At 29.1% G+C, this 27,759-nt stretch overlaps 2 protein-coding genes across 3 annotated transcripts; one reads left to right on the forward strand and one right to left on the reverse strand.

The window, feature by feature from the left end:
* The first annotated feature begins 635 nt into the window (after positions 1-635).
* Positions 636-19,809, forward strand: l(2)k14505 (ATP synthase mitochondrial F1 complex assembly factor 2 homolog l(2)k14505). Of its 2 annotated transcripts, XM_067262859.1 has the most exons (10): positions 636-727; positions 3,155-3,202; positions 3,285-3,430; positions 5,000-5,097; positions 5,211-5,291; positions 5,809-5,921; positions 7,659-7,774; positions 10,472-10,608; positions 17,994-18,169; positions 19,598-19,809. In XM_067262859.1, exons 1-9 carry the CDS (start codon positions 640-642, stop codon positions 18,004-18,006), a joined length of 840 nt encoding a protein of 279 aa, XP_067118960.1. In that variant the 5' UTR covers positions 636-639; the 3' UTR covers positions 18,007-18,169; positions 19,598-19,809. The 2 variants fall into 2 exon arrangements, with proteins under 2 accessions (XP_067118960.1, XP_067118959.1); XM_067262858.1 differs by lacking the exon at positions 17,994-18,169.
* Hao (Hydroxyacid oxidase) lies at positions 12,083-27,729 on the reverse strand. The gene is made up of 8 exons (XM_067262857.1): positions 27,558-27,729; positions 19,583-19,734; positions 18,922-19,174; positions 18,192-18,364; positions 17,986-18,077; positions 16,591-16,749; positions 14,665-14,734; positions 12,083-12,513 (listed from the first exon to the last, which is right to left on the reverse strand). Exons 1-8 carry the CDS (start codon positions 27,704-27,706, stop codon positions 12,446-12,448), a joined length of 1,116 nt encoding a protein of 371 aa, XP_067118958.1. The 5' UTR covers positions 27,707-27,729; the 3' UTR covers positions 12,083-12,445.
* Positions 27,730-27,759: the final 30 nt, after the last annotated feature.

Genomic DNA, 27,759 nt, shown 5'->3' on the forward strand with positions numbered 1-27,759 from the left:
CTGATATATAAATAAATAATTCTCACAAAGCAAATTTGGATTAAATTCAATCAAAAAACTAGCATGTGTTTATTAAACTAAAAAGTTTTTGAAATTAGGAATGCCAGGACTTTCTATTGGAGCAAAAATAAATAATGTAGCTGTTAGTATTGTCAATAATTAAAATATAACTGAATAGATTGTTTATTGCATCATTTAACTATTATATTAGTAGTAGATGGTCTTTAACAATAAGACTTAAGGACAAGTAAAATAATGGTTTTTATAATAATCAAATCAGAAATTTCAATAAATTTAAATTCCAGGGGTTTTAATAATTTAAAACAAAATAAATTATAAATAAAATATTTTAAAATTATGAAAATGATTGAATTATTTTGATAATATTGAATACAAAATGAATATGAGAACATCTGGTGAAATTGATCAATAATCATGATTGGAATGTGGTGCCATCTATCAAAAGGAGTTTTACATTATTAATATTTATAGTTTTTATTATTTAAAAATACTTTATCTTGAAAAAATAAAATCACAATTTATTAATTACAAATTACATATAATATTGATGTAATAAAATTATTTTAAAATTTACATACCAACCATCACGTGACATGTAATCACGTGTATTAGAATAAAATGGCTACTTCAATATTTCGTGGGGTTTTTCTTTCTGGATTTTGTACAAAATATTCGTCTTTTACAATATTTAAAAGATTCTATCCTGGTAAAATCTTATTTTTTTTAAAAAATATACCAAATAAAATATAATATTTGTGTATTCAATGTTAAATATGCGTAAAGAATATCACATTGATGACTTGATACAAGCTAGGTTGCTTAGCCAACTGTTCACACTGGCCTTCAACTCCTTGTTTATAACCCCTATTCTCCTAACCACTGTTTCAAGTGAGTGAACGGATGGAAATCACTTGGTACTAAGTCTGGGTTGTACAGTGGATGATAAAACATTTCCCATTAGAACTTCTGAAGGAATATCTGTGTCTGTACTGCAGTGTGAGGATGAATGTCACCGTACAGCCCAGCACCGAGTGATTTCCACCTGTTTACTTACTTGAAACGGTGGTTAGGAGGATGGGTTACAAACAAGGAGTCGAAGGCCAGTGTGACAGTTGGCTAAGCGACCTGGTAGCAACCTTCTATGATGAGAGTGTAGAAAAGCTGGTATCACAGTATGTTAAATGCCTGAATTGAAACAGCAATTAGAAAGAAAAGTAGATGAAAAGTGTATCTAACTTTTGTAAATAAAACAGTTTTGATCTTCACTGTTCATTTTTTTTTTTTTGGAACATTGAAGGTTGACAAAAATATCCCTCATATAAGTTATAGAAAGTAATTTATTATTAAACGTACTTCAGCATACATGTATAATTATATATAAAATAAATAAAGTAAGATTTTTTTTATATACTGTTAACACTATGCTAGTGTATTAGTGATTTCGGTTAAATTTCAGATGTGTATACTGTCATGGTGGCGCTTCTGTTAGGTTAGGTTAGATTAGAATAACTATATTTTTAGTAGACGTTTCCTTTTTTTTCTTTTGTTCAATAACTACCGTGAATCAATAACTAGTGACGTTTAGCACATGGCGGCCTGCTGGCGGCTTCCCTCCGGAAGGTCAGTCAGGAACACGAACAGTCAGAAGCGTGGCCATAGCATTGCCATGACAGTATACACATCTGAAATTCAACCGTGATTTCTGCTAGTTCGTTAGCATCATTCCAGACATGTCCCCATATGGTTGATATTGATCCTCGGGTTGATTGAAAATGGTTCATTCAAAATTATTAGTTCTAAGGATTACATATATGATAGTTCAGGATGATGTAAATTTTCACAGTAGATCTTTTCTATGAAAACTGTGTGTATATTAATTAACTAGCTCACCAGATTTATTTATTAATATTACTGTGTTAGCAATAAAAAGAAGAAGGGAATCAATAAAAGGTTCAGGAATCCTTAAAGGGGGTTGACAGTCAAAAAAGTTCGGGGACGACTGTTCTAGATCATCCCTATACAAAACAAAAATACCAAAAGATACCAGGGATACAGTAGAGATTCTTTATTTGATAATGTTTCTACAAAATGTACTTCCTATATTGCTGAATTTTTTTAAATTATCAAATTTTATAATTTGATAATTTAAAAAAATTGGTATAGTATCTGAAAACAATATTTAAAATTAATGTTTTTTTAAGAGAGGATCATAAATGCTGTTTGTGAAGATATAAACAGGCCATGTTAAGTAATATTAAGTAATACATGAATTCTGACTTACTCATATTTTGACATAATGTTGGACAATATTTATAAATTCTTACTCCACCCACTGTAAGAATTCTTTCTTGTTTACTCACACTACTTTTAGCAGACTTACTGTGCTTAGTGATATCATTTCATTTCTCTTTGGTTTTGATTTGTAGAATTGGTTAATGTTACTTATGGTAGCGAACATGGTGGCTCGTCTCTGAAACAATGGGGACGCACGTTCTAACCTAACCTATTCTAATAAATTACCCCTATTCTAATAATTTGGTTGGCAATAATTATGGTAATTTATTAGAATAGGTTAGGTTAGAACGTGCGTCCCCACTGTTTCAGAGATGAGTCGCCATGTTCGCTACCATAGGTAACATTAACTGAAGAATTTTATGTTTGTCTTGACTGCTTGTGCTGGATTAAAAATTAGCCATAAATAAATTTATTGTTGAAGATAAAGAAGTTACTATTTTAATGTGTACGTATGCTGCCACTTTTCTTATCTGTCTGACAAAGAATAATTATTCAGTGATGCTCAGAACATTTTTACCTCCACCTACTAAGCTGATCAGAATTCTGACTTAAGTTTTACATTACTGAACATGGTCCAGGCCTTCGAGAGGGAGGGAAATTGGGGGAATTTTCTCCAGACCTGGAAAAAACTGAAGAGTTAGTGGTGATTCTCTAATAAAGAAATATTCTACATATTTCACTTGCTCAAAAAAAAAAAAAAGCAAAAGGGACCTGCATTACTTCTGGGTCCTTCTCTTTTTCTTCTTTATAATAATGTAATTATAATAATGTATTTATTAATTAAGTATATTTAAAATAAGCATAAAACATTTCTAATTAATAATAAATAATTTTCCAGCTTTACCTAAGAGGTTTTATAAGAATGTTTCTATTACAAATGCAAATGGTAAGAAAATTAATAGCAATATTATCTAATAAAATAATATTATTTATTAATATTAATTAATTTTTTAAAATTATTTTTTAAGGAAGTTATGAAGTTAATTTAGACAACAGAAAATTAAAAACTCCGAAAGGAAATATCTTCAAAGTATCTAATGAAGCTCTTGCAATTTTAGTTGCTACAGAATGGGATTCACAACAGCAACATATAATGATTCCAAATATGCATGTGGTAATTCTGTTTGAAATTTATTAATTTTAAAAATGTTTATACTAAAATTCGATTGTAATATTTTATTTTTTGGATATTTATCATACATAAGAAAAAAAATATTTTGTTTGAGCATTATAATATTGCCAATTATCCACTTCTCAGCATTGCTTGATTATATTCACAACATTGCATTATAGTAAAGTGTGAGTGAAAGGTGCTTGGCTGCACCTTTCATTCACCACTTTATTCACTTCACACCTATCCATAGGAGAATATACATTAGGCTATGAACACTTATGCATAAAATGTACCGATAGTGTATAATTAATGCTAAATTATAACAAAAAATTATTAAAATATTTTGTAAAATTTCAATTAGAACTAAACTGAAAATTGAGTAGAACAATTTATAACTTTTACAACTTATTCAGGAAAAATTACTATAGAAATCTTAACTAATGAAGAAAGTTTCTTATATATATACACCACTCCATACCGGAATATATCTAACAACAGATACAGAACCAACTTTCGGTGCATATAATACAACAAACGAACACTGCACAAATGTTTTCCAATTCCTTCTGAGTTCTTTTTCAGGTGCGACATAATGGTTACCCAATGGAACATTATCAGAAGTAACATCTATTTGTAAAATTTTTTAAAACATTCAAATGATTTTTGAAAACTATACATATAAATTTAATGCTACATAGGCATTGTCGTGCGGCTAACGATCATTCAATTAACAACTATAATGTGCCAAATGGCCTGCCAGGCCATTGACAACACCATTTCCTTCTTAAAATTCAATGGTAAAGTAGCATTATGCATATGGGAGCGTGGTTATGACTTTCTCTTTTGACCGTTATTTTGTAACATGTTGCTATAAAGCAATTATACTTAATAACCAGACAAATGATGTACTAATCAAGATTGAAAGAATGATTTATCCCAAGTAACAAGTACAGAAGATTCTACTGTTTCATTATAATGTATATTCTAATAAAGCTGTTTTTCAGGGATTCTTACATTTTATTTATTGTTTGATATAAGAAAATATTATATATCATGATTTTGGTTCATTCTGTTACTGATTAATCGGTCCACACTGTTTATAAAGCAATAAATAACTGTAGCATTTGTATAGGCCATCAGAATAGGACTCTATTTGAGACTAGAACAATTACACTTCATGTCCCAAATTGCATTGGTGCACTTATACATTACTAGACTTAATGGATTTTATTGTGGAACCCTAAATTTTGGAACACAAGTCCTTGTTTCAGCAATGGTTTAGTAAGAATTAATAGTGTGAAATTTAAATATATAAATTAGAAAACATTAGGAGATAATCATTTAATAATATATTGTTTTGTGATCTGTGATTTTTCTAGTTTGAAACTGTTGTTTTCTAAGTCAAATGAAAAGCATTGTTTGACTGAAATACATTTATTCATTATAGTGTAAAATAAAATTTATAAAAATAAATTAATTAACTTTATAGAAATAATAGTAATAATATGTAATCAACATTTTATACTTTAAGCATGAAATTCTTAATTTTATTAATATTAATTTATGTAGACAGGTCTTTGCTACACTGCAATTGATAATCCAACAAGAAATACAAAGGAATCATTAAGTGATTCAATAGTAGAAATGCTTGATTCTGATACTTTATGGTATGTTATTCTAATTTTATGTTTAATCTTTAATTAATATAATAATATATTAAAAGTTTATTATTATCCAATGAAATTAATAATAATTAAAAAAAGATATCATAATGTTTCAGTCACAGGATAAATGAACCAATTGATCTTAAAAAACATCAAGAAGAAAATTGGGATCCTGTTCTCCAATGGTTTGAAGAAAGGTATGATGCTGTCATTCTAAACATTATAAATATATACTGAATAATGCAACGTGTTTATGATTTATGCTATTTTATTTTAACTAGTTTTTAAATATTGTACACTATTTATTATTTATTTAGTTTTTAAATAAGTAAAGTCTATAAAGTCTTGAGATTACCATCACCTTTAACAACAAAGCTAATATTAAATATGTTTTCTCAAGGCTGGGTTTGTGAATGGAGTTAAAAGATCAAGGAACATAAAGGATTAGATTGTCATTAAAAATTAATTAGAAACCAACTTCTAGAAAATAAAAATAAATAATAATAAGAATAAATAAGAATAAATATTTATTATCGTCAATTGTAATAGTTAAATTTTAAAAGTTTAAAAATTATTTGTTAATATTTTCGTACAAGACTCGGGAATTAAAATTAAATTCAAATTTGAATTATTTGTTAAATTGATTAAAAGATATTAATTTATTATTAAAATTTAAACACATTTTATACATTTGTTAAATAAGTTTTCTTTCAGATATAAAGTAAAAATGAATGTATCGTATGATGTTGGATCGGAAGGAATATCTGATGAAACACACAACATTATTAAAAAACATTTGCTTTCTTATAATGATTGGTGTCTCTTAGGTAAGAGATAGTGTACTGAATGTTTTAAAATTATGTACAAGTAACACTACATTTAAAAATCCAGGACACTAAAGTTCATTAAAATTACAAATGTAGACAATCTAAATACGGTTAATGTTACCTATGGTTCCAAAATGGCGGTTCATCTCTGATTCCAGCAAATAGAAGAAAGGAAACAGTGGGACGCACGTTCTAACCTAACCTAACCTAACCTATTCTAATAAATTACCATAATTATTACCAACAAAATTATTAGAATAGGTTAGGTTAGATTAGAACGTGCGTCCCCACTGTTTCCTTTCTTCTGTTTGCTGGAATCAGAGACGAGTCACCATTTTGGAACCATAGGTGACATTAACCCTAAATAAAGTATGTTTTAGATGAGTTTCTAGTGCAAGTAAAGGATAACAGAAGATGCCATTTGGATTGTCTAAATTTACTTTTACGTTACTTTTCCATGGAAAAATATATAAGGTATAGAGTAGTGATGTAACGAATATTTGGTTACTACCTGGTATTCGGCCTATTTTTCACTATTCGGCCGAATACCGAATATTTAAATCACTATTCGGCCGAATACCGAATATTTAGTCACTATTCGGTCGAATACCGAATAGTGACTAACTCTAATAGCATCTAACTCTAGTATTAAATTATTTCGTAATTAAATAATATTATAGCCTTTATCTAGCCCAATATCTTATGGCATTGATGGTGTGTAGGTTAGAATGTATCGGGCATTAATATTATTGATTAGTTAATTATGTTATATTCGTATTCGCGTATATTTTAATATTTTTTTACGATATTTTAAAATGATTTACGAAATGTTTTATTGAAACTTATCGTATTTAATGAAAGAATTATTTATCTATTTCTAGAAGATGAGTAACTAATATATAATTTATTTTATATATAAAGCAAAGAATGAGCATTTCTCATTATATACAAAAGATAACATTTGAAATCATGTTAATTTTAAAAATATTGACAAAAACAATAGCAACAAAATATCATAAAACTTCACAAATAGAAAACCCCAATAATATATTTGAACTGTTCCACAACTGGGGAGAAACTAGACCATAAATCTCCACACTAAAGTATATTTTTAGGGCACTATTCAGTCTACAAATACGTATTAAAAACAAAATTTTAGAGTTAAAAAGATCGATTGCAAATAAAATAACTTATAAGTTACATCTAAATACCAACAACTGCCGAATCATATCGGGCTATTTATGGCTATTACATAAATTTTAAACCAATTTGGCAGGAGAGGTAGACGTTAGGCTCCATCTCATATTAACTTTAATAATTATAATTTAATTAATTAATTTAAATAATTTAGACCTACTGGAAGAAAAAATCGTAGTGACAGCGGGCCAATAGAGAGCAGAGTGCGCGATCCTTGCCATAATGCGGTTTGCGCGCCAATTTTCGTACTTGCGTTAATCAAGCCGAATAGTTTGGCCGAATATTCGGCCATTCAGCCACGCTCCTGGCCGAATATTCGGTATTCGGCCTTGCTCCTAGCCGAATATTCGGTATTCGGCTGAGGCCAAATATACTATTCGTTACATCACTAGTATAGAGCAATTGGTATATTTATTTCCAGTTTTCTGCAAGTGTTTTTCTGAATCTGTTTCTGTCATTTGATTATTAATATATAATTTGGTCTTGATTTTGAGATTAAATATTTCAATTTTTAATTTATCAAAACTTACATTTTTTTAGGAATTCAGTTTACTGCAGAAAGTCTGAAATCTATAATATTGACTCTAGCTGCTGTAAATTATTATTTAGATGTTGAATCATGTGTTTCACTATCATATCTGGAAACTTTATATCAGGTAAGTATTATTTATAGCTATTTTGTTAAAATATTATATAATAAAAATTTCATACAACCTTATATTTTTACATCGTAAAAAACTATCTTGTATGTAATCTGTTTTATTAGATTAGAAATTGTTACAAAATGAATCAAAGAAGGAAGAATATTTAAATACTAGCAAGTAGGCCTGGCGTTGCTCAGGCAAAAGTAACGATAGCGAAGATTAAGATTATTACGTTATAGTCAACCTTACCTATTTTCACAGAATGCAAGAATTGGGTCCCCTGTTTCCAGACTAATTAGAGAATTTTTAAATGGGTCTAAATATACGTTCGATTTCCTGCAGAAACAAAAAAACTGCATCTGCGTCTTGCACGTCGCTTTCTCTTAACAATTCCATTGTTACATAACACTTCCATTGTTGATGGAAGTGTTAAGCCTCCTTAATCCTGTCCCTCTCCCCCGTGGAGAGGAATTTCGAAAAATTCCTTCTTAGCGTGCGTTCTCGTGACATACCCTAACTGTGTACCAAATTTCAACTTTCAACTTCTAACCATTTAGGCTCTGCGCTGATTATTATTATTATTATTATCAACTCATCGTGATTATATATATTGATTTTTTATGCTGTTTAAATTTAAAAGTTTGTTTTTTTTGAATTGCAATCTCCTTCTAAATTTTAATATGATCTATCTTGAAAATGAGTTTTGGAAATGAAACAATTTATAACTTTTATTTGTAAAAATATGTAAGTAAAGACATTTAACTGTTTCACTTACATGATTCATTACATATATCAGAATGGCAAGTTGGTTTGAAACTTGCATTCTCAAGAATTTTATACTTTTATGAAGGATCAGAAACTCTCAGGAAACTTTTAAAGATTTTGTGGAAATTTTTTCAATTGATAAATATTTTGTCAGTGAAATTTTTTAGTTTTTAAATCATTTCAAATATAATCTAATATGGCAGAGATGGGCAACCTGCACCCAGCATTGAATAAAATATGAATAAATATATCAATTTTCTGGCTTAAGGAAGTATGCAGCAAAAATTCAAACGTTATTTTCTACAACGTATGTATGTGAATAGTTTTTCCCGCAATGAATTTAGTAAAAATTAAAACAAGAAACTGGCTAACAGACTCACATCAAAACTGATTTAAAACTAGCAGTGACTAATATTTAACCAAATATTTCTGATATGTTATGTTTACATCAGTTTCAGAAGCTAAATTAAGTAAACCTATGCTAATTTACTAGCATTTTTTTCCCTCTTTCCTCTTGTATGCGGCCTGTATCAGTTTCAAAGTTTTGAAATATGGCTCTTACATAGAAAAAGGTTGCCCATCACTGTAATATGGTAATACAGATTTTCAAGAAAACTTTGATGGCAATGCCAAAATAACTGTAGTTGTCAGGCTTTTGCAATTTTCCATCTCAGGTTGTCTATTAAATGAAGTTTTTTTGTTTAAATAACTTAAGTAATTTGATAATTAAAGTCACTTTTCAGTTTTTTTTTTTTTATTGATATCATGATATGACAGAGTCATGCCTTAATTCTCTCAAATAAGCACCTCATCAAACTATTTTTAGTAAACTACACACAACACACAATACATTTGAAAGCCATACAAAAAATTCATGTCTGTTGCTGCTAATTTCAAAATTGAAAATTTAACAAAAATCTAACCGACAATAGCGAGGTTGAGGCCGAAGTTTTAAACGCGAAAACGTGTATGTCGAATATTCGGTGCTGCTTTCCTGTAAGCCTAGAAGTTTGGCAATAGTGTTTGGAATGTTGAACATGATTCCACTGACTTTCCAAACACTATTGTCAAACTTCTAGGCTTACAGGAAAGCGGCGCCAAATATCCGACGTACACGTTTTCACGTTTAAAACTTTGGCCTCAACCTCACTAATATACAGAAATATTAATGAACATAACAATGGATCAAAATAAAATCAGTTAAAAAATATTTAAAAATAACTAAAAAAATTACAATAATGGGATAAAAAATATATAATTTGCATACAAGATTTGTTCTGCATACTTGTTGTGTGGGAAGAAATAAAATTTTTCTACCTACATTAATTAATACTTGCACATTCACTCTTATATTTTTTTCTGGTAAAGTATAAGAAATTTATAGGAAAAATTTGGAATTTTATATCTTCGAATTTTGAATTTAAAATTTAATACAGTGGACCCCCGATATAATGCGCATGTCGGACGGGAAACACCACCTGCATTATAAGGTGAAGCACGTTATACCGAGCAGCGCGGTGTAAAGCGGCTCACCACTTTACTTTAGCAATAATGTCAAGCTTTTCTTTCACACTGTAAGCTTTTCTTTTACTCATCATGCATACAATAATTAAACACTATTCAAAATACATGCAGGAACTCAATACATACACAATTACTCAATACGCAGTAACAATAAAATGTGCTACTCACTAACAACACATGGACCTGTATAAACATGTTTGAGCTTATTGCGTCACGAACATCGCCTGCGCTATAACCGAGTGTGCGGTATAGTGAGCAGAGCTATAACGAAGGTCCACTGTATTACTGTTGTAACAGTTTCATTAATTGATTATATGTAATATGTTGTTTACGTTTTGTATTAATATTATTTATTGTTTGTATGTAATGTGATATTTTATTATAATTTTTGAATTAATTGAAAATAATTGTTTATTACAGATCAAGCAATGGGGTTCTGTTGAATGGGCACATAATATAGAATTTGAACAAACTAAAGCTAGAGCTGCAGCAGGAGTTTTATTTGTATATTTAAATTCTGAATCCACTCATCTATCACAGAAATCCTCTAGTTCAAGGTATTAATTGTTGTTTTAAAATATTATGAGCAATATTTTATAAAAGATCGCCACAGAATATCTTAATAGTTCGTAAGAAATCTTCCTATTTTTAAGTGAATTAAGCTTAATCAATATTAATAAAAATATTGGTGTAATAAATGTGTTTAAAATACATATTAAAGAAGAAATTATATAATGTTTTTATTACCTTTAAAAAAAGTAAACTGATAACAGATGGAATTTTATCCTTCATGTATATTAGGTAATATAGCAAGTCAGTTTATCAGATAAGATATCCAACAATTTTATAAGAAACACAGCATCAACATTAAAAAGTACAAGATAAAATCTGGAATTTTTTAGCTCAATAGTTCCACCAAAATGCATTGTGAAGCAATGGATTTTCCACATTTTTTTTCTAGTGATCAATGAAAACAAATATGCTTTTTACATACAATTTTTTAATAATGAAAATAAATTATATAACAAAATTACAGCCAGTTTATATACACTATAAATCAATGATGCCTTTAAGAAACCAATAATATTTTATTACTTTATAATGTTTCTGGCTTTACGTATAGCCATGTTCGAGATACATTGTTTCATTGATAGATTACATTCAAATTTGAATGCAATCCATTCAATGTATGTAAAGCCAACAACATTAGAAAATAATAAAATATTACTCTCTCTCTCTCTCTCTCCCTGCATGCCATATCAGAACATCCTGATGTCGGTGAGCACCTGGCGCAGATTAATAAGTGGTTAGTAACACATCAAGGTGTGTTCCTGGGGGAAGTTACAACCAGAGTGGTTTCCCATTGCCTTCTCTGGAGCGCAGTGTTACATGAGGGAAAAGAATGCCTTCCGGGAGGTCTTATAAGGGAAACTGGCCCCTTATTCGGGTGTTACAAATGTGGAGAAAACCCGGAAAACTCCACGTGGCCAACCCGTCCGAGCGTGGTCTGAACCTGCGATTGAACTCCAGTGTTTTGCGACAGAATCGCTTGGCCACTGGTGGGCTCAAAATATTACTAGTTGCTTAAAGATAAATTAAATTAACTAACTTAGTATGAAAATTAAAAATAGATTTTTTTTTTAAATAAATAATTTGTCAAATAAAGAATAGTCATTTTGATTTTTTGTAATTCTTATGGATTATTTTTCAGTTTTCAAAGTTTAAAACAATGACCACAAGATGTAGAATGGAATGAGCAGTAACCTGATTTCTTTGTTAAGCATTAGCAATGAAAATATTTAATTATCTTAAAACTTTTTAATGATTTTATGAAACAGTTTGTTTATATTATAATTTTTTGCAAATTGTTAAAAATTGTCTACAAAGTGAAAATTTACTTCTATTCATTAACAAAAATAAACACTGCAAAAATCTAATGAACCAGCAATAAAATTACACACAAAGTGCTAACGTTTTCGGCCATTTTAAACAGACATCGTCGGGCAACAAACTGCTGTGAAGGTCTTTCAAGGTGTGATACATGTAACTCTGTAGAATTTAGAGATATATTTAAGTAGTATACAAAATATATCTTTATAAAGAGTGATTTTAAATGGACTTTTATTAAATTTAAATCACATGTTGTACAATAGACTAGTTCACTAGTGTTTTCATCTGTTTTTGATTAGACAAATATATCATTACAATAGTGTAAGGAATGATTTATTTTAAAGTTTTACTTCTGATCAAAATGTTTTAAAAAATAATTTACAAATAACACATAATAGTAATTTTATTTATTGATTAAAACATATCTTTTATGTTTTCTAATGGAATTTGCTATTATTAAATGTATTAAATCTGTTTTTATATATGTGAATTATAAATTTCTTCTTATAGACGTGAATAATAATTAGTTCTTGTAACCATAGAAGGATTCAAATCTGAAAGTTTTGAACATCCTGTAAATAAAAATTTGTATTAGAAACATTACATAAAATTAATTTTAAAATTTATTTATCATCACCTAATTATATAACTTTATAATGGTTATAAAATTATTATAAAGTTTTATCAGTCATTTCATGTTGTCAGAATTAGCACATTTCAAAATATATCAGATTAAATACACTTAAATTCTAATGTATGTTTTCAAAAATAATATTCTATTGCTGTAAAGCTTGTTAAAACCATACTTGCTTATACAATGGGAAAAAAACATGATTATTCAGTTGTACTGTAAAAATATCTAATAAGACTTAAGTACATTAAAAATTTAGCATAAAAACATTAAATTTTAGATGTTATTTAGTTCATTTTGCTAATTCGCAATGGGCATGATAAAGATCCTCTTTGTACGCAAACAACAGGATGAGTTTAAAAAATGAAATCTACAATTAACAATATTGTAAACAATAATAAATTACTATTTAAATATATATATACACAGTGGGTAATTGGTTAATGAACATAACCCATTCCAAGACTTTGTTTGCTATCCGATTATCGATTTACCATAGGTTTTATGGGAATTTGATTAATTTATTCTGGAGACCCCAAAAAATAAAAAATATATACTTTTTTACTAAGTTTATTTATATGTAATAATAAAAATACATATATACACAGTCTTGCATTTTTATTAGTCATGTTTTTTCTGTTTGTGGGGGTTAAAGAATCTGCCTAATGTCGATTGCCTTTCTCTCTTCTTCAGGATTTTTCAGAAGTAATTGATAGCATTGTAATTGTAGAGATCCCCAAGCCTATTGACCTCAGTATTGTTTGGATGCCATGCTAAGACCGGTTGACATCCTCCCACTACCTCAAAAGATCTTTAATAGCAGATATCGGCATTAATCCTCTTTTTCAGAAGAAAACATATCTTGTCAAGTATCTTGGTGTTCTTCATTCAAGAGTTCTTGGTATTCTGTCGTCAGATCAGTTTAAGGTTCCATTATGAGCTCTTCAATGTTCTTTATTTCTCAGATGTGATTTTTGTTACTCCTTATTTTGCTCGAGTCTTCTTGATAATACAGTATCTTTCATAGATAAGATTGAACTGTGGCCTACTGTAGACCTGTTCAAGCCATACTGCCCAGCAACATCAGACATCTTCTGCTCACTCTCTACCTTTGCTATTATACTCTCACCTTTTGAAAATAAAAACCCATGCAAAACTTAACGAGTGCCCACTTGATAGTCTTGCAAATCCTATAAAAGAATTGTTTCTGTCAGAAAAATAAAAGGTTGGAATTACAAGGGAGAGTTTCAAAGTTTGGAGGAATACTATCCAATCAGTATATACTGGGTTGAGCGTCGATGTCGATGTCTCCCGTGCTTTGAAAAGTTTTGATTTGTTGCCTGAAGACAAGGGAAAATCAATTGGTATTCATTATTTTACTTTGCTTCTTCTTGTGTTTGTTCTGTGAGATGTTCGTTATCTGAACATAAAAATCTTTCGCGAAACTGTTTGTTAACTGATTTGTTCATTAATCAATCACCCACTGTATATATATATTTTTTTCTTGCACTGTAATAGAAACGAATATTTATTGTGACATTATCACAAAGCCGGACTGCAATTTTTAATCATACTTAATTTGAAATATGTACTCTCTATCTCAAATTAGTTGTGTCTTGCCCCTGTACATCATACTCTTCCTGTTAGCAATAGAGCCAATAATGCCAGTCATCTTTCTAACTTCTTTCAGAGAAAAACTTTTGAATTAAAATAACATGACTTCTGGTTTGTATCAGAAGTTTGTATGTATATAAATTCTTCAAACCTGTTAACTGGAGTCTATCTATTTTTAGAATTGCAAACATTTTCACGTTAACATAAGATTTTTTTCTATTAACTTCACAATTTCAGTTTGAATGTATTATTTGTAATTTTGTTAATTAATTATAGGCTGTTTTTTCTTGTATTTTTTAACCTTTATTATTATTTTTTTAATATAAGAATATAAAATGAGACGTTAAGATTTGCTCCTTGAAATTAATAAACAAATTATAATATCAGACTGCTGGAAGAATAATTTGTTTTATCTTAATTTAAATTACCATTATATAAAGAAAAAATTTTTTAATATATAACTTTAGTGTCTACAAACCTGATAAAGTCATTGCTAAATCAAATTCTTTTTTAAGTATTTGTAAAACTTGTTTAACTCCTTCTTCACCCTGCAAAAAATTAAAATTTTATGAATAATTGAAAAAAAAAAATGCATATTATTATCTTGTAGATAATTTGTATAGATTATGTATTATCATTGTAATAATAATACAAATTACAGTTGCTTCTCAGTAAGCCAGATTTTATTGTAATTCCGATATAACGCCCATAAACTTTATGCATTTTGTGTGTCTGTAAGTTGAAACAGTTTTGAGAGCACATTTTGATAACTTGAAATCAAAGATCTAGTGAATTTATTTCATGTCTGACATTGTGTGCTTTCTGTTACATTTTCAAAGGATCACACTAGAACCACATTAAGGCAAACTGTTAATTATGTAGACTTGAAGAAACATATAAAGTAAATTGACATGTTTAGCATCTCTGAAGACATCTAACTGTCTATCAAATTTTATAGATAGTGATCTGCTTAAATTTCTAAAATGGTTTCTAGAAACTATGTCACACATGAAACAAGTTGTTTTTTTAAGTTATTAAGCACATCTGAAACATTGTTGAGCAAAAAATGATGGAATTTTGAAATCAAATTTATGAAATAGATTTTCTTATACTAACAGTATAAATATTTTGTTATTAATCTAAGAAATAATGAAATATAATATATTAAGTGTAACTGTATTATTTGTATTTCAATATTTGCAACTTCATTACAGTAATGTTAATTGTTAGGCCGAGACTCCACTAGCGTAAAAAACGGGCATAAAGCCCCTCACTGTAAAAGCTTTTAATCACGCAACCATGATATTTTACTTTTGAGCAGGTCGTAAAACCAGCATAAAAGCGAGTTGAGCAGTGTTCAACTTTCAATGCGAATACGGCCGTAAAACAGTACCATCCACCAATCAGAAGTCAGTGAAATCTAGGTCATTGTGACACAGTGTGAATATGGTGAAAAATGAGCTTTTGTGTATATTCACTCGTGGCTACTCTAGAATAGATCTGGAAAGATTTATCGAAAACATCCAAAAGTATTCATGTATCTATGACAAGAGGTATCTCGATTATAATAATGGATGCCTAAAACACGCGATATGGACGGCCAAAGGAAAATCCTTCAAGTTAGAGGAGTATATAATAAAAAAGCTAAGCTTATAAGTGCTATATATTATCTTAATAATACGATAGTTAAAGTTAATATATGAAAGTAAAGAATATTGTTTTTACTACATTTGTAATTATAGTACAGAAAAACTCGTCAAATATAATCATTGTCTTTATGTCGATATATCACATATACAACTGTACAGGCGTAACTTTGACAGCACCGTCGCTGTAAAAATTTTGTAGCCGAACCTCCATTGCAATCTGAGTGCAAACGCAAATAGATGACGTGATTAAAAGTTTTTACAGCGAGGGGATTTACGCCTGTTTTTACGCTAGTGGAGTCTCAGCCTAACTCAAAACTTTGTTAACTTGAAAATTCTTTCTACTTTGAGTTATCAACTGCCAACTGTAATTTGTTATTAAATAAACAAAACTATTTTAATTCCACTTTAGAAACATGCATTTTTACATTTAAAAATACTAATTCAGAAAAAATATATTGTAACAGATTTATTTTCTTATAAATTAACATTAATTGCCAAACCAATTCACTTATGTTTTTTGAAATATTTAGAAATAAAAAATAATTCTCCATTCCTATTTATGTTTTTAATTTTTTAATATTAAGAATATTATGAAGATTTACATAAAAGCATACATTAGACATAAAACACTGGCGCACACAAACTGGAACTATATACCAAACAAGACGGCCGAAAACGTTTGAGCATTAAAGTTACTTGTTCATTTACTGCTGGAATTAGCATTTAGGTGTAAATTTTATTTGTTTAAAACATACATTGTAAGAAAGTCCCCAAATAATAGGTCTTCCTACAAAAACTGCTCTGGCTCCCAATGCTAATGCTTTTAAGACGTCTGTTCCTGTTCTGAATCCACCATCGATATATATTTCACATTTTCCTTTTAACACTTTAGCAATTTCAGGAAGAGCTTCAATCTGTAAATAATAATATTTATTTGATTTGCAAAAACTGTAAACTATAAACATCTGTTTATATAAGATTGGAAGCAAAGCTTTTTGAGAATCTTATCTTTAAAAATTCATGTGTCTAATGATGCAGAAATTTATATTATTGAGTATATTAACTTTACTAAAAATAATTTATTTTTTCAATTTTATAATTTAGTTCAAGTGTTGTAAAACAACTTAATTTATAAATTTATAAATATTATTCAAACATAAAACAAATTTAAAATAGACTATTTTGTTACTATATGCATAGTAATTCATGTAAAATCCAATCTAATATCTCTAAGCAATGAGAAGGAGGAACCATAACTAAGTGATAGCCTAGAGTTTTTCTACTGATTCTGATTTGGGTTATTGTCAGCAGCACTGCTAGCTGTTTGAGCGCCCGTGTGCAATACCGATTATGCCACCCCTGTTTAACTATGACTACCTACGCTGACCTCCCCAGCAATACCAATTTGTCACCTCCTGAACGTGCCTTGCATGCCCGCGTGCGGTGCGTGCCTTGCATGCCTGCTTACGGCAGGCTTGGTTATTGTGAAACTTGGAGAGTAACAAGAAACTGCCATAGTAAATCTTTTCTCTAATCAGATGAACAGCAATTTTGAAAGAAGACAACAGCAGTTAATCATATGCAATCACTTACTTAAAAGGGATAACTTCATCATCATCCATAGTAAACAGTGACAATGTTTATTAACATATAAAGATGATTTTTGAAAACGAATTTCTTAATAATGATAAGCCATTTTTCTTAGGCCGCGACTCCACTAGGCGTAAAAGGGCCATAAAACCCCTCACCGTAAAAGCTTTTAATCACGTGACCATGATATTTTACGCCTGAGCAGGTCGTAAAACCAATGTAAAAGCGAGTTGAGCAGTGTTCAACTCGCTTTTACATTGGTTTTACGACCTGCTCAGGCGTAAAATATCATGGTCACGTGATTAAAAGCTTTTACGGTGAGGGGTTTTACGGCCCTTTTACGGCTAGTGGAGTCGCGGCCTTAATTCTAGGAAAAACTCTAGACTTAAGAAAGTTTTTCTTTGATATACGTTAATTTTGTATATCTATGTAGACAAAGTAATTGACAGCTAATATTATGACTGTATTTAGAGTTATCATTGCATTTAACTTAAATTTTTGATTTTCAATTGTTAGATAGTAAAATATACAAGAGAAATATTTAAAGAAAAATTTTTTACTGTTGCAGGGACACTGTCTAATTGTCTTCCACCATGGTTAGAGATCATAATGGCATCAGCACCATATTTCAAGGCTAATATGGCATCATCCTCTAAACAAATAGAAAAGTTCAATATAATAGTATTTATAAAAGAATGAAAAATAATAAAATTTTAAAAGATTTTTAACAAATATCTTATTTCTGTAAGTATAAGTTTTTTCTTACTTGTTAATATTCCTTTGACGATTACAGGTAGAGAGGTTATACTTTTTAACCATTTGACATCATTCCAAGTTAATGAAGGATCAAACAAAGATGATGCATACTCGTTTAATCCTGATTCCTCTTTTCCTACTACTGCATACTTTTTAATATCATACTTATCAAAATTGGCCATTCTAAATTAAAAACAGTATTTATTTAATTTACATATTTAAAAAATTGTTTATTAGTTGCTACTAATTAAACATTTAATAAGTTATTATCATCATTTAAATTTTCTGCTCTACAACAGTAGTAAAACCTTGTCATATCCATCATAGATGCTGAGGTCTATCCCTCATATCCAACATACCTAAGTCCAACTACCCATAAAAATTTCTGAGGTTCTAATTCATTATTGCAGATGAAAAATAAGAATTTTGTATATATTATAAAATATATATTGTCAGGTCCAATTTTTGATTATTTCAGATAAGCCAGCATGAGTAAAAAATGGAAAATTATTCCTTGAAACCTGATAAATTGTGAAAATTGGGATTAAATTCCCACAGTAAAAACTGAGTTATATGCCTTTAATTATATGACCCTTTGTGGGGAACTGGAAATTAATTTTATAATATAACTATACAACACCATGTTGTATAGTTTTATTAAAGATTTATAAAGAATATTGTGCCTTGTAATTATATATATAATTTCAGAAAATAATGATTAAGAGATGTAATTACATTACCTTAAATGTTGTGGCAATGAAAATTTATTTCTAGCATCCGCAAGACGCATTCCAAAAACTGGAGTATCTGCTGTGAGAACAATTGCTTTGAATCCACTTTGTTCTGCTCTTTTCACCAAATCTTCAGTAATCTTTCGATCTTTGTAAATATACAGTTGAAACCATTTTAATCCATCCGAACTTTTTCCGATATCTTCAATACATGTAGTTGCAATGGTACTAAAGATAGCAACGGTTCCCATAGACGCTGCAGCTGAAGGATTTAAAGATTTTAACTTAAATGGTTTTAAACAGTTATAGAATGTTTTTATGATTTGTTAGATAACAAAAAAATTTAGACATAAAATCATATCTATTATTTATAATATAATGTCTTCTATTGATAATTTAAGAATTTAAACAAAATATTTAAAATGTAAGGGCATTTCAGTTATATCAAATAGAAAAATATTTGCTTTAACGGCACTTAAAAACATAAATTATAGCACTTAAGTTTGAAAGTTGTCCATTATCAGGAATGCTTGAAGAATCGTAGTGTAGCATTCGTGATGATGAAGGGTTTAAGTCTGAAGGCAGAACTTACGAGCAAGAAATTGTACTGTTCTTTTATGTTAGATTTATTTGATTAAAGTGACGATGATAAAGTATTTATACTAAATACCTTTTGCTGTTGCAGTTTCTCCATTGGGATGAGCCATTTTTTGCATAGCAGTTGGTGAAATTCCGACAGGAAATGAAATCTTCTCCCCCAAAAGTGTAACAGAGAGATCTCTCTTGGAAACATCTCTTAGACATTTTGGTCTTATTTTAAATCTGATTAAAAGAAATGTTGAATTAGGAATACTTTCAAAATCATAAGAAAACTATTAAAATTTTGTAATATATAAATCTAAAAAGATTGCATGCTACATTTATTTGTTAGATATTAACGTATATAACTGATTTGCTATTTTTATAAATCTTATGATCGGTACTAAATCGTCCAAAGTCAAACACATTTTTATCTTTGATTTTGAATACAGTATTCTATTGTAATATCTTAAAATATATTATAATAGCTCTTAGAAAATTCTATAAAATATAATTTAGTGTTTAGAATTGTTAAGTTGAATTCTAGAAGTGATAAAATATAATTTCTCTGAATTATCATTAATGAAAATAACGAGAGACAATGATGATTCAGAGAAACTTGATATTTTCACCATATTTTCTTTAAAAAAATAAATTTCTCATCTCTAGAACTCATTAATATAATAATAATTACATAAATCCAGATAAGTTGAAAATGAAACAGTAAATAGTTGATAAACTGGTTTTTTAGTAATATGTATATTATGGAAATTCCATTTTGTAAAATTTATTTATTAAGGAATTCAACACTTGAAATACAAAAAGATTTGTATTAAATATTTTAAGATTCTAGTTAAAACATGAACGTAAACAATTTAATATTTAAACTAAGCTCCTTAAGCTCATATTTATAGTAGTACTGATGATGCAAGAAAATACCATGTAAAGTGTTTAATGCAAAGTTTATATTTCAAGTGTTGGCTTTTTAATAAATAGTTTGAATCATGTAGTTAGGCTAAGAAAAAAACCATTAATTTGAATTTATTATGGAAAATATGTTAACACGAATTAAACAAATCTGTTGTTATATATTTAGAATCATCATTTGTTACTAGTTACCTCATATTAACATTAATAGCACTTTATTAATAAAATTAATCTACATTAGATGAATATCAAAACTGATATTAGATGATAATTCTATGTCTATAAAAACAAATTGGAAAAATTTACAGTTATTTATCATGCAAAATTCTAATCATAATTCTTTAAAAATTATTCTAAAAATGTTTGAAAATTCTATTTTATCCTATTTTAAAATTTGAAATGGAGAAAAAGTGATGAAAAATAATATCAAGATAGTTCTTTTCTGTTGATAGATGTTTGTCATTCCTCTTCTAACCTTTAGGATAGGAGTGGCAAATGTTATCATTGATTCAAAAAAAATAAGAAAAAGTTTTGAGACTTTATCTGCCTCAGTATTATCTTTGATAGAGATACTATTGATTTATGTTTACACATGTATTCTTTTTAACTTTTTCTGTTCTGTGGGCACTAAGGAAACCTTTTGTATGTGTATCAAGGATTTGATCTGTCTCACAATGAATCCTACAAAGCCAAACCTTTGATATGATTGTAAAAGTTGAGTAGTGAGGAGTAGAGCTCAACATACCTGGGTCATATTAATGAAAATTCTGTGAATCATACCCAAGGCTCAAAATCATGTTGAGTGACAAGTTGATATCTATTGCCTCGGCTGTTTGATTTTAATAGGTGTAGTTGGTTAACATTTAATAGATTATTTAAAATCCTTAATTACTTTCAAACATTAAGTTGCTATATCTATATCAGAATAAAAACCAAAATCAGTTAAATTTAAGGAAGATTATTAAAATGTGAAAGTATTATCATTATTATATATTGTTTGTTGTATCAGTTTTATAGATAAATTATCTACGAGAGTTTAAAGTATATGATTTTAATTTTGTTTTATAGGTTATTAGATTATAATATTGATTTAATTATAATTAGATTATTATAATAAAATTTAGATTTATTTATTTCGAAAGTAATACATAAATTATATTTCTGCAACGTTCCTATCATTATATTATAAAATTTACAATATAAGATTTTAATCTATAGTTAAAGATAATTTTAAAATCCTCGACCGAAATACTCTGATTATTTGGTGTTTATTTTTGTAATAAAAAGCTAAAAATTAGCGAGGTTGAGGCTGAAGTTTTCAATGCAAAAACGTGTACGTCGGACGTTCCGCACCACTTTCCTATAAGCCTAGAAGTTTGACAATGCCTTATGCAATGTCGAGCATGGTTCCACTGACTTTCCAAATGCCATTGTCAAACTGCTAGGCTTACAGGAAAGCGACGTGGAATGTCCGACATACACGTTTTCGCGTTGAAAACTTCAACCTCAACCTATTAATTCATTAAAAATTATATAATTTATTTATTGTCACTAAATTTGAAAAAAAATATTTATAAATATTGTTTTTTCTAAATAATAATTTAAGAAAAACAATAAATAAAATTACTGTTAAATTGTTTCATATTTAAATTATTTTCTCATATTCATGTAGAAATAATTCAAATAAGAACAATTTAACAAATAACGTAAACATGAATGATTGTGATGATGATGCATTATTGTTATTCATAAAATAATCTATAAAAGATAAAAATGTACTTTTATAATGTAAGAAAATATATTCTTGAAATTTAAATAATATTTAAGCTTCAAGGATATATTTTTTATATCTTAAAGGAAGAATTTATATCGTAAAAAATATATTTATCAGAAATAAATTGAAAAACTTTTTAAGGAAATAGCTTGATTATTTATTTTTATATATATATTTTTAAATGTTTTAGCTGAATAAATATAAAATTTTGAAACAAAAATGCTTTATTTTGAGCAGAATACAAAATTTAAAGGTTATACTAATGTTTTCCAGCTTTTGTTTATCTTTAAAAAGATTGAATTTCTCTAGGTATTATACAGTACTAGACCAAATATCTGGCAAGCTTGGGATTGGAAGTGGTCTGAATTTCTGGATTTTCCAATCTTCTGGACACAGGCTAAATATATATTTAAAATATAAAATAAGCACAACGGAGAGTAAAGGACAAAATTGTTTTTAACACACCGCATGCCAGCAGTCACACTTGAATTGGCATCATGTGTTTCCTGGTAATTCTGGATTTCTGGAAGCAGGATATTTGGTCTGGTACTGTATACTATGATAATAATTATTATTTATTAAACTTTCTTCAGTTTATTTATTGTAAATGTTTAAAATTTTTTCATGTTTCAAGCTAAATGTTATTATTATAGTCAGAATTGGATGGTGGTATGATGCAGCTAGATGACAGCCTCAGGTGGCATTTTTCCTTAATGAACCTTTTTAAAGTATTTTGAATTATTGAAAAACAAAAAAGTGTGTGGCTGCAAAGGCCAAGAGGTTGTAGATTATAAAAGCACAACAGTATAAGTTTTATTCCCATTATTAATCTTATATACAATGGGGCAGCCTTTGCAAAGCTTGCCTCACTTTATTATTTTTTACCATCCAGCACTGATTATATTAACATACAAACAACATAACTAAAATAACAAAATTCTGTTTACTTAGTTCCTGAAAATGTTGATACTTTTAAATATTTATATTTTTCACTCCAAATAAAGTATTATTTTTGTTTGTTATTCATGATTAAATACACTCATTGCCATAAAAATTAGCGCACAAAGAAGGAATTGTCATATTGCTGTGAAACTTGGCATGAAGCTAAGTCTCAAGCAGATGTGGAAATGATTAGAGTTACAGCATGATGGCTCATTGCATAATGCCAGCAAAGGGCGTTAAAGTGCGTCCACTTTAGCCTATAAAAAAGGTGCAAAGGCATCCTGTTTATAGTTTACTTGTTGCAGAGGGATGCTATCACTAGAGATGACTTTATGTTGCAATCAAAGACCATATGAACAACTAACTGACTTTGAGAGGGAAAAAATCATTGGGTTGAGAGAAGCTGAATGGTCATTTTGCCGAATAGCCCACCACCTAGGCCTTTCAGTGGATGGCCTAGTAGTGATCCAAAGGACTATGACATCCCAGTGGTATGTTAGCTACATCCTGCAGCCACATATGTTGCCTCTTATGGCAGTGCTCCTGAGATGCATTTTCTAACAGGACAATGCTTGACCACACACAACAAGGATGTCACAAGACTGCCTCCGCCACATTACTTCCCTGACCTGCCTGATCCCTGATTTGTCACTGATCGAACATGTTTGGATCACCTGAGATGCCAAGTTGGACAGGCTAGGAGTTTGTCCAAACTAGAGGATTGCTTGCAGCAACTGTGGGCTGAGATGCCTCCAATACAACACTTATATGCCTCCATGTATGCCCATATCATATTATGTATTCATGCTAGAGGTAGCCTAACAGTACTAGAATTTCCTTTCATTTGTAGTTTTTCCTGCAATAAATGATCCTTTTGCTTTCATTTTGTAATCACTTACTTATATCACTGTTACACTCACAATTACAATATCATTTGATTCTGACAACTTCTTCTTGGTGCACTAATTTTTATGGAAATGAGTGTATTTAGATAATTTTAAAACATTGAATTACGAGGGCAGGTTTTTTTTCAAGCTCTGATGGTCCATAAAACAAAGACAAGTGTAAATAACAAAATGAATTTATTACCAAAAGTTAGGTTAGGTACAAACATGGTTACTTTTTGACATAATCACTGTGAGGATTGAGGCATTTCTCATATCTGTGGATGAGCTTTTCCATTCCCTTGTCGTAGAATGTTACTGCCAGTGAGTTGAGATGGCCTTAATTAATTAACAACATTGTTTTGAAGATCATCATTGGTCTCAAACTTCTGCCCTGCTAGCCACGTTTTCAGTTCAAGAAAGAGGTGGAAGTCTGAAAGATGGAAGTTTTCACCATCTTTAAACACCCAGCGTATAGCCCTGATTTAGCATCGAGTGACTTCCACCTCTTTCCCGAACAAGAAAAGTGGCTAGAAGGGCAGATGTTTGAGACTAATGATGATCTTCAAAACAACATTAGGGCCCATCTCGAGTCATTGGCGGCAACATCCTATGACAAAAGGATGGAAAAGCTCGTCCATGGATATGACAAATTCTCAATCTTCATGGTGATTATGTCAAAAAGTAACCATGTTTGTACCTAACTCTAACTTTTGGTAATAAATTCATTTTGTTATTTACACTTGTCTTTGTTTTATGGACCATCAGAGCTTGAAAAAAACAGCCTACGTAATTATTAAAACCATTCAATATTTAATTCATTATATATGAAAACTGAATACTCAAAGCAGTAAATGTATTAGTCTGTTATACTAATGACCCTAGTTTAAATCTGGGTTGGAGCTTCAAAAATTTTTATGGGTGGTTCAACTTACATTTGTCAGGACCATCATTCATTACTTGTTGCCTAATTGTGAGCCTGACTATGAACTCATAATGGACATGAGGATAAGGTCTTTTTATTTTTTACAAAGTGGAAGGAGTTAAAAAGAAAGTTATACAACTAAGGATAAATATGAAAGCCTTAAAGCACTTGAATGTATCTAATACTTTTTTGGAACAGCAAAACAAAACTTTTTTTTTGTCAAAGTTTGTATTTAGAGCACTTTCATGACATTTATACATACCAAATAATTTTACTATTGTTCTCTTGTTAAATTTATCTATTTTTATGTAATATGTTTAATAATCAAGAAGAAATTTAACTTTTGGGTTTGAGTCCAGGTTAGCTAAAATTTTTGTGAGGGGGATACATCCACATATGTCAAGGCCATCCCTTACAACCCTAGCAAGTCCCATTGTAGGCTTTACTGAACCTGATGGACTTGCATAAAAGGTCTCCTTAGTGATTTCAGGAAAGAAAGAGTTTAAAAAAAATAAATTAAAAATAAATATATATGTATATCTTACATGACAGTCTTTAAATTATCTAATAGACCTACATAGTATATTATCAAATTAATACTGTAAGTACTAAACAAGGTCCTCAATTCTACAAAAATTATCTCTAGAGAAGCCTTCACTGACAAAACTAATTATTTTCTCATGGTTTCAGCCATTCTAGCAGTCATTGTCAGGATACATATGAAACAAATATTGGAATATAATGTGTTTAAAATGATACTTTTTATTTTTTGTTATATTTTGTTAAATTATTTTTCTAAAATTCAAATATGTAGCAGATTCAGAAAATATTATTATAGCAAGTATATACAACTATAGTATATAACTTCATCAATTTTAATAAGTTTATCCTTGAATATTAAAGGAAAAATTCAATATGATCATAATGTACAGTACAACAATAGATAAGTATGAGGATGAAATTTCAAAAAGGATTATACACTTAAATAATAATAACAATAAAATGTTTTTATTTTCCTGTTCATAAAATCTGTAAGCAGTACATGTTTACTAAGGAATGTTTTTGAGGAAAGTTCAGAAATACATATTTCACATTTATATGTTTGTTTGTTTATCAGATGTCACGTAATTCAATATTATTGTTTTCCTATGACACTTGATTTAGAAAACATGCATATATAAATATATTTATATTTTTAAAAGTGTTATAACATTAAATGTTTAAGATATTTAACCTAATGATAAATGTATTATGCAGAAAGAACAATATTCATTGATCTTGAATATTGATACAGTTTAGAATAGGCATGGCCAACCTGCGGCCCGTTGCATTAAATTGTGTGGCCCGCTAAGCGATATTCTATATCTATTAAAACTTTTGTTTTCCATTATGTGTATACCAAAACAATTAAATGAAAATTTCCATGTGTCATTGTTATAATGCGCAAGTGCGAGTACGAACTCTTGGTATAACAATAAAATCTTATTTATTTTGTATTTGTTTTACTTTTTTAAAAGCATGTTTGGCTAAATTGTGGCCCACTGTAATGTTACTTGTGATCAAAGTGGCCCGCAAAACAATTTGGGTTGGCCAGGCCTGGTTTAGAAGAATAGAATAAATAATAAAAATAAAACCTGGAATAATTTTGGTATTTTAAATCTGTTCAATTAAATACAGCTGAATTAAAAATTTTGTTTTTAGTCTAAATTTATATCTTATTTATTTAAAGGTGTTCACTCGGTTACAAGGAAATGAGTATTTTACCCAGTAACAAGTAAATTGGTGTTTTATCCAATAACAAGATTACAGTTGAATTTTAGACATATTAGCTAAACAATTTCTATAATTTCAGATATATTATGAATTTTTATTCATGAAATATCTCTTGTGTAAACCACAAATATCTCTAATACAGGAAGTAGTAGTTCATTATATTTATTCAAAATGTGATAAGTTGAAAAGCTGGTCGGAATGTCTGGATCTGATCCCCGATCTCCCAGAGAGGACCCAGGATCAGATACAGACAGGTCAAAAAAAACTCCAGGAACTTTTGGAAGTAATTCATCTGAATACGTTGAGCCCCATTTCTCACCACCTAGCTGCCCCATTGTGGGCTGGCCAAACTCATAATTGGCTTGTTAAAAATGCCCAGAGTACCCATGGAGTGGAAAGAGTTTTAAAAAAAGGCTGAAAAAAGGCTAAAATTATTTTCCTATGGAAAATAATTTTAGAATTTTAATGAATAATGTATTATTTTTCTTGTGTAAATATATACAAATCCATAAAAAAATTTTGGTGTAGATAATACTATTAGAATAATCAATATTTGCCTTTTAAAACACTTCTATCATGTATGATTTTTATTCTTTTATTGGCTATTATGTGCCGTTAATTTAATAATATATTTATTAATAATACTAGATTTTTTTTATTTAAAAATTTATTAATATCAAATAAGTATTGTGTGATAATTTTTTAGTCACAATAATTGCAAAGTTTTGCTAATTTTTTAATTGTTGTTGTAATTAATTGTAACAGCAATTAAAGAAATACTTTTATCAGAAATTAAAGTTTGCTATTACAACTTTTATTTTACATTAAAAAAAACACATACCTGTTGAAGGCTTCTATGTTATCTCTTAATGTATGTTCGTGATTAGCCCCACTAAAATAATAATCGCGTGCATCCGAATTTAAATGCTTATCCGCATAATTTTCGAAATCTTGTAAACATATTAAACGATCTAATTTGTTTTTCTGCATGCTTTTGCTGTCAGCTAATTAGTTTCTAATTTTGTAATTACAAAATCTCTCAA

Source organism: Centruroides vittatus, unplaced genomic scaffold, assembly GCF_030686945.1.
Source record: "Centruroides vittatus isolate TY-2023 unplaced genomic scaffold, ASM3068694v2 contig_1620, whole genome shotgun sequence".
NCBI classification, from domain to species: Eukaryota; Metazoa; Arthropoda; class Arachnida; order Scorpiones; family Buthidae; genus Centruroides; species Centruroides vittatus.

What these genes read in the sequence shown, in the direction of transcription:
- Hao (XM_067262857.1), bottom strand. Translation starts at nt 27,706, where the DNA reads ATGCAGAAAAACAAATTAGATCGTTTAATATGTTTACAAGATTTCGAA. An exon ending in TCATTGCCACAACATTTAAG is followed by an intron (nt 18,365 to 18,921) that starts GTAATGTAATTA and finishes TTTTTAATTTAG; the next exon opens with AATGGCCAATTTTGATAAGT. An exon ending in CGTCAAAGGAATATTAACAA is followed by an intron (nt 18,078 to 18,191) that starts GTAAGAAAAAAC and finishes CTATTTGTTTAG; the next exon opens with AGGATGATGCCATATTAGCC.